The sequence below is a fragment of the Macrobrachium rosenbergii genome, chromosome 55 (assembly GCF_040412425.1).
Source record: "Macrobrachium rosenbergii isolate ZJJX-2024 chromosome 55, ASM4041242v1, whole genome shotgun sequence".
Classification (NCBI taxonomy): domain Eukaryota; kingdom Metazoa; phylum Arthropoda; class Malacostraca; order Decapoda; family Palaemonidae; genus Macrobrachium; species Macrobrachium rosenbergii.
The window spans coordinates 66,032,627-66,046,763 of NC_089795.1; the positions used below are offsets into that span (position 1 = coordinate 66,032,627).

General features: G+C 34.4%; 1 protein-coding gene across 6 annotated transcripts in view; it reads right to left on the reverse strand.

Moving 5' to 3' along the window:
* Positions 1-14,137, reverse strand: part of PhKgamma (phosphorylase kinase gamma) — a 147,383-nt gene that overhangs the window by 61,599 nt on the left and 71,647 nt on the right. For all 6 annotated transcript variants that reach the window (XM_067098777.1, XM_067098772.1, XM_067098774.1 and 3 more), the window contains exon 7: positions 274-303. In XM_067098777.1, coding sequence (XP_066954878.1) covers positions 274-303 — 30 coding nt within the window. The remainder of the gene's footprint in view (positions 1-273; positions 304-14,137) is intronic.

The following is a 14,137-nucleotide window of genomic DNA, read 5'->3' on the forward strand; positions in this document are numbered from 1 at the left end:
AGAAAACAGATCCCCTGTTTAAAGTGGGTGACACACTGTATACATATATATATATGTGTATGTGTGTATATAGTATATATATATATATATATATATATATATATTATATATATATATATATATATATATATATTATATATATATATATATATATATATATATATATATAATTAAAATGAGTAAGTATAGCATCTTTCTAGATATTTTACCAAAGAACCATTACTTTGCAGTAAGCATGAAATATCACACTGGTAACAAATTAAGAAAACTTACAGTGTATACATGATGACACCACATGCCCATCTGAAAAGAAAAATATGATATACAAAGTTTGTCAAGAATAATAAATACTATTTTTGTTTTCACAAAATTCAGTGCTGGCTAAGAACAATTAATTTACTTTGTCATATGAATAGCTAATACTACTTATATTAATGCAGCACAGATATTAAACACTATAGTCTACAAAACATAATTCTGGAAGATTAAATTTATTTCTTGATACAGTACTTAGCAGTTTGGTTATCCATACATTATAACATTAGAGAGATGTACAATTATGGAAATAATTTCTGACAGTGCTCACTGGAATATCTGGTTCGTTCATCATTAAATAAATTACTGTATTCCTCAGAAATACACATAGAAGAAAAAAGTATAAGATTACCAATCACTTAACAAATGTAACTAAAACCAGCAAAAGGAAAAGATCATAAAACAGGAAGTTATGCAAAAATTTCAGAAAGAACACTGCATTAAAATGATGAACAGAGTCGAATGCAGGATAAAACAATTTTGGTTTAAAAATATTTATACACGTATCATTTTGTTATTTTCTTTTCAGTATACCTAAAACTAAAAACTAATTCACAACCACATGGATGGGAAAATCCAACTCCAATCTGTCACAGGTAAGACTGACAACAGACAAACACACCCCTTTATCTTTTAAATCATCAACTGATAACTTGCTTAAGGCCTATGCTTCTGGATGTAAGATTGCACAACAGCTTAGAGTCCACAAGATATCTCTTCTTTTGGTGAATAAAATGGGAAAGAGAAATAGAACAGACAAATAATTTCCACAGAAACAGATTGCCTAGCTGCACTACTATTCAACAAGATCAACAGATTATTGAGGCTGCTCGAACAAATCCCTTGGCAAATGTTGTTGCAATCCAGAGGGACTGTCAACCCCCAGTTAATGCTAAAACAATCCACAGTTGATTATTAGAGGCCCATAATACATCATCATTCTTGCACCAACCAAAGCTGATGGCGGAGCACTATCAAAATAGGCTTGGATTTGTTTTTCAGCATTATTCATGGGACGGGGAATTTTGGAAGAGAGTCATATTTTGTGATGAGAAAACCTTCTCTTCCATAAGCATGATAGTCTTCATTGCTAGTGTTTTACAAATACAAAGATAAACAGTTACTTTCATAAAGTAAAAATTTAAATTGTAACAGAAACAGAAACTGAAACTGAAAATATCTCATAACCGCAGTCAAGTAAGGCGAGCATGTGAAATTAGATTCTGCATCCCAGTTTCTTTGAGACTTTTAAAGCACTTCCATTATTGCTGTGATGTAATCAGAGTAACTTAAAGTAGAGTACAGTAGATCATAAGTTCATCAAATAATCTATATACATATACTTTGGAACTTTAAGCACTTGCTTTATTGCTGTCATATAACTAAAGTAACTTTAAAGTATATCAATTTATAATTTTACCAAATAAAATACATACTTCATACGTTGAAATCAGTTTTACATAAGCTAAAAGACTACTTGCAGATTAGCTAATGCATGCAACATACTAGGCAGATCACTGAACTATGAAACTGCCAGTGAAAAAGGATAATGTAAATAATGCATACATGAAAAGGATAGTGTAAATAATGCTTAAGACTTTTGTAAGCACTTAATGCAGTTTACCTATAAAAAATTTATATTTGTGAATAATCCTGCATAAGTGTACCATACCAGGCTTTCTAATGGCTAATTTTATGTTGATGTCCTTCCCAAACATATTTCTGAGACCATCCAATAAGTGAAATTAAGCAGCTGAATATCTTCTGCCCTTTGGGGAAGAATGGCAGATAGCAGTCCAGGAAAACTAATTGAAACCACTGAACAGTTAAATAATACCAAGTATGCTAAAAAACTAGAAGAAATTTTGGCTCCATCAGTGAAGGCAATGTGGCAAAAGCAGCAAAAAAACTTTATGTGGCAATGGACAATCCTCCCATCCATATTGCTGAAAGTGCTGAGATTGTTTACGGTATATCCAGATAACAAGATTGAATGGCTAGCAAAATCTCTTGATCTGAAACCCATTTAAAATCTCTGGGGCTCTTTGATCCATGCACAAAATGATGGTCAAAACTAAAGAAGCCCAGATTTGGTAAGCATTTTCTCTATGGAATCACTTCAGCCTAAACACTGAAACTGTTCGATTTCATTAAAACACTGAACCTAATGCAGTCCAACTGATTTATAAAAACAATAGCCTTCCAAAATGCTACAGTACCAAACTTGGCTATTATTTGATAAATACTCCTGACACCCAATATAAGCCAAAAAGTTTTCAGAAAAATTTGATAATACTGTACTGTACATTTGTTATTTAAATCTGGAATCATATTGTTTTAACTGTCAGGATAGAAATACATAGAAATAAAAAAAATAAATCTGAATATTATCCTGAACACCAGTGTTTAGCACTTACCTTTTGCTAAATGTACTCAAGTGCCTATCTGAAAGAGTCTGAAAAGGTTATCAACACTTTTTTTTCATGATGGTACACTAATATAAACACAAACTACTTCAATTGGAAGAAATGCAGTTACTACCACTCATGCATGAGGAGAACAAACACCCTGAATTGCAACAATCTCCTCAATAAAATGGCAAATGGAAAAACTAGTAATGTGCCTGTTTACTTCAACTTAAGACAAAAAATTTGATCAATTTATGCAACATAAAAACCATCTTACTAAACTTTCTAAGATAATACATATAGACGTTAAGTCCCCAAAATTATGTAAGTCATTAACACACACACATATATAATATATATATATATATATATATATATATATATATATATATATATATATATATATATATATATATATATATATATATATATATATATATATATATATTTTTTTTTTTTTTCCACAGGAGCTATTGCATATGTGGCATCTATAAGTTATTAGCAGTACTTCTAATATTGCCAGTATTTCTTCCCATTTTCAAGGTTAAACACCGAAGAAACAAAAACCGCTACCATGCTATTACATTTATTCACTTCTAAGCCAACAGCTGTTTTAACCATTAACCCTTGGTCTTCATCATGGCTACACTAGATTTACTATGGAATTACATTCTAACACATAAAGTACAGCCAAAAGGCTGAGTGAAAAAAAGAATCCAAAATAGAAACCTAACAAATTTTACATTTAAAAAAAACAAAGATCAAAACAGTTCATAGACCAAGGATGCTTCTCTGTGAATTCCTCGACTCCAGAGAGATCTCAAAATCTGCAGCCACTCTATATCCAGCACAGTTCATACTGAAAGGCATTTATGCCTCCACATTTAAATTTGCAAACCACACTAGTCCCAGATTCCCTGGATCCCCAAGGGCAATAATACTCCTGATCACAAAGGCATCCATCACTATCCCAACATAGTTCATTGAGAGGTTTTCCAGTCTCCTCCATATTTACACTTGCAAACTACACCAATTCCAGCTTCCTTGGATCTCCCAGGGGTGGCAATGTTTCCTATCACAAGGGGGGAAGTCAGCTTTCGGCAGCTGAAGACCTTTAGCATTACTGTCTCACATGTGTAACCTCCCTCCCTCTGTGATGAAGCAACTTCTCCATATAAATATAAGCAAAGATATTAAAATTCAGGTTTATACATTTTGAAAGCAGTCCTTAACATTACATGGTTTCAGTTTGTGACCAGACTATCCCAGATTATGCCGGATGATCTCTGTCTTTATGACCCTTTGACAATTAACCAACTGGTGTCTTTTTTTCCTCTGTTTACCTTTTACCATTCTTACAATCTGCATTTCATATGGCCCTGAAGATGCATGATTAAAAAACGCAAGCTTTTGGTACATATCTTCTAACCGTTATTTTCCTGTGGATTTTGTTTATATCCATCCATATATCAAAGCCTTTCACTTTTTAATTATGCTTTTCTGGCAGTCTTTCCTTTCCTTTCTTCAAGAGCAAAATGCACATGTGGCAACTATAAATTACTTGCAATACTTCCAATATTTCCTGTACTTCTTCCAGTCTTCAAAGGTGAAGTCTTGACAGGATAAATGAAAAGTACTACTATGCAGCTCTATTCATTCATTCCCAAGCTGACAGCTGTTTCAGCAATAACACAAGGCCTTCTTCACAGATACACTAGATTTACAGTAGAACCACAATCTAATATACTGTATATGAGAGAGTAGAGCCAAAAACAGAAGAGACTGGAAAATGGGACTCCAAAACAAAACCCTAACACATGTTTCACAATTCTGAAAAATGAAGATTAATAAACTTCACAGGCCAGAATGCTTCTTCATGATCCCTTGGCTTCAGGGAGAAGCCTTGAAATCTGCAGAATTTATATCGAGAGGCTTTCACACCTCTCTAACTTAGTTCATACTGAGAGGTTTTCCAGCCTCCCACAGCTTCAAAATCACAAACTACAAGTCCCATCTTCCTTTGATCTCCCAAGGGCAACCATTTTTCCCATCACAAGAGTGGATGTTTGGCGGGATGGCTGAAAACCTTAAGCAATACTCTCCTGCAGCTATGATCTCATTCTGTAAAATGGAGTAGCTTCTGCACATCCATCCAGATGCCAATGCCTTTCCACTTTTTAATTATGCTTTTCTGGCAGTCTTTCATATATTTTCTTACAGTGCTACTTCACATGTGGCATTTATAAATTACTTGCAATACTTCTAATATTTCTTGTACTTCTTCCAATATTCATAGCTGAAGTCTTGACAGAATATACAAAAACTGCTACTGTGGTGCATTATTCATTCATTCCTGTGCTGACAGCTATTTCACCCATTTACCTGTGGGTTTCTTCATGTGCTAAAGCACATGTGGTATCTGTAATTTATTGGCAATATTTCCAATACCTCCTGTGCTGCTTTCAATCTTCAAAGATGAAGTCTTGAAGGGATAAACATAAAACTGCTCCCATATTGTTATATTAATCCTCAAACTGACAGCTGTTTCAGCCATTAACCCAAGGCCTTCAGGGGTACACTAGATCCACAATGGAACTATATTCTAATATATATGAGAGTACAGCCAAAAAAGTAGACTGAAAAACAAGAATCCAAAATGAAAACCTGACAAATTTCAATTCTGAAAAATGAAGACTACTGAATTTCAAAAGCCAAGATGGCTCTCTATAAATCTCCTGGCTTCAGAGAGAACCCTTAAAGTTTGCACCCACTCAGTGTCCAGCAGTTCATACTGAGAAATTTTCACACCACCTCCACATGCAAACATGACAAATTTTTAATTAATTTGTATTTTTCATAGCTAACAAATCTGCAATCTTAACATAAAGATAAATTCTTCTAGCACCAGCTGGAAACCAGTAAAACTCATATAAAACTGTTGAACAAGGAATTGGTGGTAATGGGGTTCAGCCAATGGGGTGAGAAAAGAGGTATCCGTCGACCTCCTCTCACCCATGATGCAATGATGCATTCAGTTTCTTCCAGCCCAGGTAACCAGATTGAGGGGAATCAGAGGTGGGCAGTATATGTTAAGACCGCAGGTTTGTTAGCTATGAGAAATACAAATTAATAAAAAATTTATTTGTTCATAAGCAGAACAAACCTGGGTCTTAACATAAGGATAGACTCACTTTTGGTGGAAGAAAAGCAAGTCCTGAACCAGACTACCTGGATCCACCAAGGGCAACAGTGCACCCATCACAAGGGTGGTCATCAGTGTCCAGTGTAGTTCTTAATGAAAGGCTTTCCAGCCTCTCCCTAATTCACACTTGCAAACTACACCAGTAACAGCCTCCATGGAGCTACACGGGTGACATGCTTCCCATCACATTGGTTGATTTCGTCTTGGGACAGCTGAACTCTCTGCAATGTCTCCTTGTTAGGATCTGCAATTTCTCCTTGTTAGGATGCTAACTAGTTCAAGAATACCAAACAAGTGGTGCAATGGGGAATTTGAGTACTTATTTGAGCCTAATAGCATCCTAGGTTCACTTACTGGAACTTCCTGGCATCCTTCTGCTGAAGGCCCCCTCGATTCTTCTTGGTTAAGAAGGAAAAAACTGAGCAGACAAGTTGTAAATTGAGAGGATTTATTTGTTCCCCAGAGTAAGCCAAATTGACAGGCAGAGAGGAAATAAAATTGCCAAGGTCCTGGGCATGCTTGGAACTTGTCAGTGACACTAACAAAAGATCCTTAACCCTTTAACGCCAACTGGATGTATCGTAAGTCGACTAAAATTGTCTGTTGGGTGACGAGCGGACATACTGTACGTCGACTACAAAAAATTTCAACCATCAGTCAACTTTGACTCGACCGAAATGGTTGAAAAATGCAATTGTAAGCTAAAACTCTTACATTCTAGTAATATTCAATCATTTACCTTCATTTTGCAACAAATTGGAAGTCTCTAGCACAATATTTCAATTTATGGTGAATTTTTTAAAAAAAACTTTTTCCTTACATCCACGAGGTAACTCGGCCGAAAATTTCAGAAATTCTTTCGTCATTTCGTCGTAATTTTTGCACCATTTTATATTATCCGTTACATAAAGTTTTATATATAAAAATGTGTGCAATTTCATGAAAAATACAACAAAAAACAATCCATGGTTGTAGCTTTTATCAGTTTGGAAATATTTTCATATAAATCACGATAATAGCCAAAATTTCAACCTTCGGTCAACTTTGACTCAACCAAAATGGTCGAAAAACGCAATTGTAAGCTAAAACTCTTTCATTCTAGTAATATTCAATCATTTACTTTCATTTTGCAACAAATTGGAAGTCTCTAGCACAATATTTCGATTTATGGTGAATTTTTAAAAAACTTTTCCTTAAATCATGGCGGTAAGCTCGACCGAACATCTCGAAATTCTTTCGTCACTTTGTCGTAATGTTGCACCATTTTTATATTAGTCGTTACATAAAGTTTTATATATGAAAATGTGTACAATTTCATGTAGAATACAACAAAAAATAACTCATGGTTGTAGCTCCTATCAGTCTTGAAATATTTTCATATAAATCACGATAAATAGAAAAAATTCGACTTGGTCAACAATTTTTAACTCGACGAAATGGTAAAAAACTGCAATTGTAAGCTAAAACACTTACAGTCTAGTAATATTCAATCAACTACCTTCATTTTGCAACAAACGGGAAGTCTCTAGCACAATATTTTGATTTATGGTGAATTTTTGAAAAACCTTTTTTTTTACATCTGCACATTACGAATTCATGCATCATTTTGTGATATTATTTTCTCTGTGTTGCTTTGATCGTTTTACAATTTGTTATATACCAAAATCATTGCAATTTAATGTACAATACAAAGAAAAAATAACTCATTAGCTTTAACTGTTTTGCTCACAGCACGATTTGGTATACAATTATATATGAAATTTTTTTGTGCTGTCATATATTTCGATATTTATATATGATAATGGTATTTTTTCATTTCTGATGGTTGCATACTAAACTTCAGGCAATGTCAAAAAAGGAGCCAAAATGAACTCTTAATCTTAAAACTAAAGCGTGCTGTGATTTTTTAAAACTTTTTTCCTCTTCGGCGCTAACTCCCGAACGCCACCGGCATACGGCAGACACTTTCGTAAATAGAGGCTCGGCGTTTAAGGGTTATTAGTCATACCATATGTGATGAACAGGACTTATATTAAGTCTTAGTGCAGTCAGTCTCCGGGTTACGATGGGCTCGGCTTACAACGTTCTGAGTTTACGACGCCTTTCAAATATACTTATAAAAAAAGTATTTCCTGGGTTACAATGCATGTTCCAGGTTTACAACACTGACAACGCCGATCCAACGAAAGAAATATGGCTCCAGAATGGGAGAATGGTCAAATTTTGGAAGTTTTTCAGTTGAAAAACTTAATATAAATGCAGGATACATTGTTTTCAAGGCACCCAAAGGATTAAAAGTAAGGCTTTCTTACAATTTTCGACAGTATTTCGACGAAGCCAGTCCGACAACGATCTGAAGAAATATGCATCCAAACCGGCAGAATGGTCAATATTTGGAGGGTTTTCATTATGAAAAACTCAATAATAAAAATGCAGGATTCGTTGTTTTTAAGACACCCAAAGGATTAAAAGTAAGGTTTTCTCACGATTCTCAACGGTAATATTTGGGATGACTCGGTCAACGCATATGACGGAAGAATTCGTGGATTTTTTCATAGAGCAATATTCACTAATTACTGATTTTTATTTTATTTTCATGACTAAATACATTTGTTATGATAAAAAATGATTTACTAATTTTAAAATAATAATAAGGTAACCATAGCAAAGTATCGATAAAAGTTAAATTAAAATCCCATGAAATCATAAAACTGCTTACTGATGTAATCATTTCATTCAACCTCAATCTCCTTTGAATATCAATTTTTTTTCTGTTGATTTCCCTAAGTAACTGCTAATATGTAACTTTGTTTTCACGTATTAAATTTATTAAATAATCCTTTTGAATTTTGAACAAGACTTTTTTAATTTACGGCCAACTGCCCATATCTCTCTTTCTCTCTCTCTGTACTGCATATATCCTTCAAAGAAATATGGATTAATGTATATAAACATAATAATATACAAAAATTCCATCATCGGTTGTGTGACAATTTTTTTATTGCTTTGACGTAGGCTTCATGACGAGACGACATCAGCTTGATGGATTAGAAGTAGTCAATAACAGAGCTCGTAGCAACCCCTTCTCTCCATGATGATACACTATTGGCCAGAGGGACTGACAGTAGCCAATAACAACTTATAACAACCCCCTCCTCCAACTCCTGCCTTCCCGGATGACATGCCATTGGCAGGAAGGGTGGGATTTTAATCCACCACTAAGTTTGTACCTCATGGGCTTTACATACACTAAAAGGAGGGTGAGTAGTATTTTTTTTCTCTCTCTCTCAGATAAGTGAGACAATGACAGCACAAGAATTTTTAACAAGTTTGTGGAAGATGGTTAGGACTAACCACGTTTGTATGATAAATAAATGACTTACCTAATAATATGTGCTAATTTTCAAATATTAATAAGATTAAATAATAATAATAATAATATGCTGTATTACAACATTTATACACTTTTAAAGTAAATTATTTCAATTTTTAAACAAAGAAATATCACACCCTGTCTTTTGCCCAAAACTTTAAAGCTATGGGGGAGGGTGGAACTGTCAAACATGTCAAATTACTTGACATTTCTGACCAAGGGTAGATCAATTTCTCCCTTCCTTCCTATCTCTCTCTCTCTCTCTCTCTCTCGCCAAGGGTCGGGTGCTTTTTGGCGCGGTTTTTTTTTTGGCGTTTTCCGCGTTTCTTGGGCTCAGATTTTTTTGACAAGTTTTTGGCGCCCACACTTTTGCGCACCAAATTTTTTCACCAAAATAAGAATGAAAATATCAAGAGGATTACATTAAAATAAGAAGAAAATTTGAATGTTCCATCACAATACCACACGTCAGAATCTCGTAAAAGCACTGAGTCCAGCTCTGTCTTCCGAAAATTAAAATTCTTTTGCCTGATCGACTATTGTCACCAATTAAAAGTTTTCATGCTCACCATTGTTTTTCATATAAAAAGTTTGTATTCATCTGGGATCACAGCATTGACAGGATTAGGGAGGGGAGCGAGGCTCAACTGATTTCTCCTTCTCTTTATTATTTGCTTCATTAAATCTAAATTTGGAAGTGCTCTTGAGCGGCTTGAGAAATATTCTCTGTACAAGAACTTATAATTACCGAAGGCTGATCTTGGCAGTCTTCAGCCCGACTTTTAAACTAGTTTTAATAGCAGCTACTTCTAAACACTATTGAAGCACCATGAGAATGTTCATTTATCATTTCATTGTCTTGAGTGTGGATCTGGGCTTTGCACTCATTCTTATTTTCATCTCCAAAACTTTGTACTAGGTCCTTCTTGCTATGCTTATCGAACACATAAAGATATCCATTATGCGAATATTTGGGTTTATTTTTCTTACTTAGAATAAGTTTAGCCATTTCTGTAGATGGGTTCCAACTCAACTATTCTTAAATTTTAACATGTAGGCGGTAGTAAAAAAGCTGTTTCTGTACTGTGGAAATTGCTGTCAAGGTAAAAGAGAAACAGATAGATAGATAGGCAGTTAAAGAGAAACAGATGACAGGCAGTTACAGAAACAGATAAATAAGCAGTTAGTAGTAACAGGCAATTTCTATTCTCTCAGAATATTTTAACCTGAGAGAGAGAGAGAGAGAGAGAGAGAGAGAGAGAGAGAGAGAGAGAGAGAGAGAGAGAGAGAGAGAGAGAGAGAATTATTTTTCTTATTTTTGGCGCCAAAAAAATCGTCATAAAAAAAAACTCGTCGCCAAAAACCCTGGAGCCCAAAAAACGGCGCCAAATAGAACCATTCCGCTCGCCAAAAGGTAGAATGAGAAATGGATAGACATTATAAATAGAAACTTAGTTCAGCCCTTCACTCTCTCAGGGAAAGATATGCTAATTTGAGTCTCTTTACCTATGTACACTGTTTGTGTGTGTGTGTGTGTTCACAGTGTTTTAAAAATGCATAGTAAAGGTAGTAGTACATCTTTGGAAGACAAAGAAAAAAATTTTTTTTTTGTCAGTCGCAGTAAAGAGAAATGGATTACCATTCCTCGAGAGATTAAAGAGATAAACCTCTCTCTCTCTCCTCTCTCTCTCTCTCTCTGTGGCTGGAAAACGGTACTAATGTTTAAGGTAACTTTGAAATGATATTAATATAATTTCAAAGATTAATACAGTACTACCGTGAACCACCCGTATTTGCAGGGGATGCGTCCCAGGCCCCCAGCGAAACAGGTCAAATCATGAGAAATGCTTAAAACCCCTCTAAAAACACTTAGAACTGCCCATTTTGATAGCCTGAACCAACAAAACCCTGTAAAAATGCTTATACCTGAGTATTTTAATAGTTTTATCACAAAAGTACATTTATTCATGAAAAATATATGAAAATACAGTAATTAGTGAATATTTCTCAGTGAAAAATACAGCGAAGATAGGCTAATTTTCGCAAATGATGGCTAGATATGTTCCACAGAGAAACCTGCGAATGCATGTGAGTCCATGAACCCCGAGAATGTCACGGAGGGTTTACTGTAATGGGATAACAATTTAAGCTATATTTGATGTAGGATGATACTTAGAGTAAAAATGGAGGAGCACAGTAGTTCTGTGAAATTCTAAGTCTTTTTCTGGTAGATAGGCGGTGAGGCAGTCTCTCTCTCTCTCTCTCTGGTGCCAAAACGGCAGAGTGGCAAAATTTTGGAGGGTTTTTTATGAAAGACTCAATAATAATGCATGTTACGACATTTTCAAGATACCCAGTGGATACTCAAAGGATTAAAAATAAGGTTTTTTAATGATTTTCGACAATTATTTCTGTTTATGATGATTTTCGGCTTACGACGCAGCGCCAGAACAGAACCCCCATTGTAAATCGGAGACTGACTGTATTATATTTCTTGACTCTAAAATTTTGATCATGTCATTTAGAGCTGTGCAAAGCTCAATATTTAAGTTATATTAATTACTGCAAATGACATCATCCACAATAAATTTTCAGCTAACTTCAATTTACTGATTTTCACTTTGTAATTTTGTTGTTTTTAATTTTATACCTTACTACAATAAAGCATAAACATTCAACTTTAAAATGACACCATAAAAATAAATTTATAGCATGCCATAAAATAAAAACATTGGGCATAATAACAGAGTACATATATTTAATTATATGACTATTATTACTTTTATTAAGAAAGTTAAGATACATGACAGAAGAGGATGTCATGTTCACGCCATGTTTTTACAAAGTTCAACTGCACAATAAAGTGTAATTTGGTATTTCCAACATTTCTTAATGTGGTGTTTAGTTTTTCCTTTATCTGAGAAAAAAATTTGCTGTACAAGCCTGCATCAAATACTATCAAAATCTTAAATACTGCATCAGTTGTTGCTCCATTCATTTACAATCAATGAGACACTGGTGGCCTTGAAAATTTCTGATGGAATACAGCTGGCCAGTTAATACCATGAAATTTACTTGGAAAACTGTGCAACTTTTTCAGTTTGCTTGTATGTCAAGCATGAAACCTGAAAAAACATGGAAAAAGTATTTCTAAAATAAATGAACTAAAAACACTACAATACTGTATTCAATAAACTGTATCAACAAAAGCCATGCTGCTTCAGTGTATTGAGACAAGTTGAATGCATGTAGAGCGCAACCCACAACAAAGCCATAAACTAATGAAAGTGTTACAACTTTTTGAAATTTCAAACTTGATCTGACCTATATAGAATAGTCAAGAAGTTAAATCAATGATACCTTGTATGAACACATTTCTCTTTTATTTTAAATATCTGTTTTTCTAAGCAATCTTACTTGTCATAAATATTCAAAAGGTCTCCATTAAATATGAAAATCATTAGACAATGTTTAAGGCTGCCATTAAAGTAGAAATAAAACTTCATTTTCAAAAAACAAAAAACTGCATTGTTACCACTTCATCGTGCAACAAGAGTAGGAAGAAAAGGAGGAATCTGAGATACCTGTTCCAACATAAACCAATGGAGACCGGAGTGAGAAGTGACAAGGTAGCAGTCACTGAGGTATCTATGTCATATACCATATCAAAATACATCACTTTAATATTGTAAGGAGGAGTCTAAATATATTCAAGGCCTCACTCCAAGCAATTTTTGTTTTTAATTCTTATTTTAATAGTAACCATAAAAAATTTTAATAAATAATGTCCCTGTGATCCAAAACATGCAAAACCACAACTGTAGGGATGAACTATAAAAAAAACTATATTAAGTCATAAAAATCCATGCCAATACACCTTTGATTATAAGCAAAACTGCCAATGCTAACCCTTATTCATTATTAGTGTAATTAATTAGATTTAGTGTTAGCATGACTAACTGGGGCTTTCACAATTTCTTACATCCTCCAATGGGATATAAAATTACCTACTCATAAAATGGCTGATATAAAAGGAACTCAGCACAAAGTTAATGAGTTAAAAGTACTGAAGAAGGAGCTCCCAAAGGTGGTTTGGCAAAAGTATCCAAATCCTTGAAAATTAGGTGGAACTAGTCAATACTGTAATGCATAAGAAACACCAGCAATGGCCTAAACCGGCTATGACAACTATGCACATTAAAATAAAAGTTCTTCGATATTATATTACTTACAGCAAATTAAATTTAAATTTGAAATATTGCAATAAAAGACTTGTGTCTACAGATTCACTGATGATATAATCATTTCTCATGCTCTGAAGGGCCCATAATTGTAAAAAACTGATCTAAAAGGTTATTATATCTAGTACACCTGACCAAATCTAACATGCTCACCTAAACCTACTTCAAATAAAAAAACCAGAACATTCACAAAGTAGCATCAAGACACAGAACAGGAATAATGGCTAATAGAAATCTAAATCATTTCCCTGTCCTTAGTTACATTTCTTTGAATTTAACTGAAAATACTTCTTATAAAAGCATGAATCTTAATTCCCACCCCTACCCCTAAGCTAAGGGGTCAGTTGCCTTGGTGTGTCTCCTCCAACTATTTCTGAAAAGCATGAATCTTAATTCCCACCCCTACCCCTAAGCTAAGGGGTCAGTTGCCTTGATGTGTCTCCTCCAACTATTTCTGTCAAGTGCATCTTCCTCTGAGAAACCCTTCTTCAAATCCTCCCTCACTGTCACACCATCTAATTCTTTGCTTCCCTCTCAACCTTCTACCTCTAACAGGTTCCATCCAAGTCCTCTTGACTCGTTCTTACCACATGCCCAA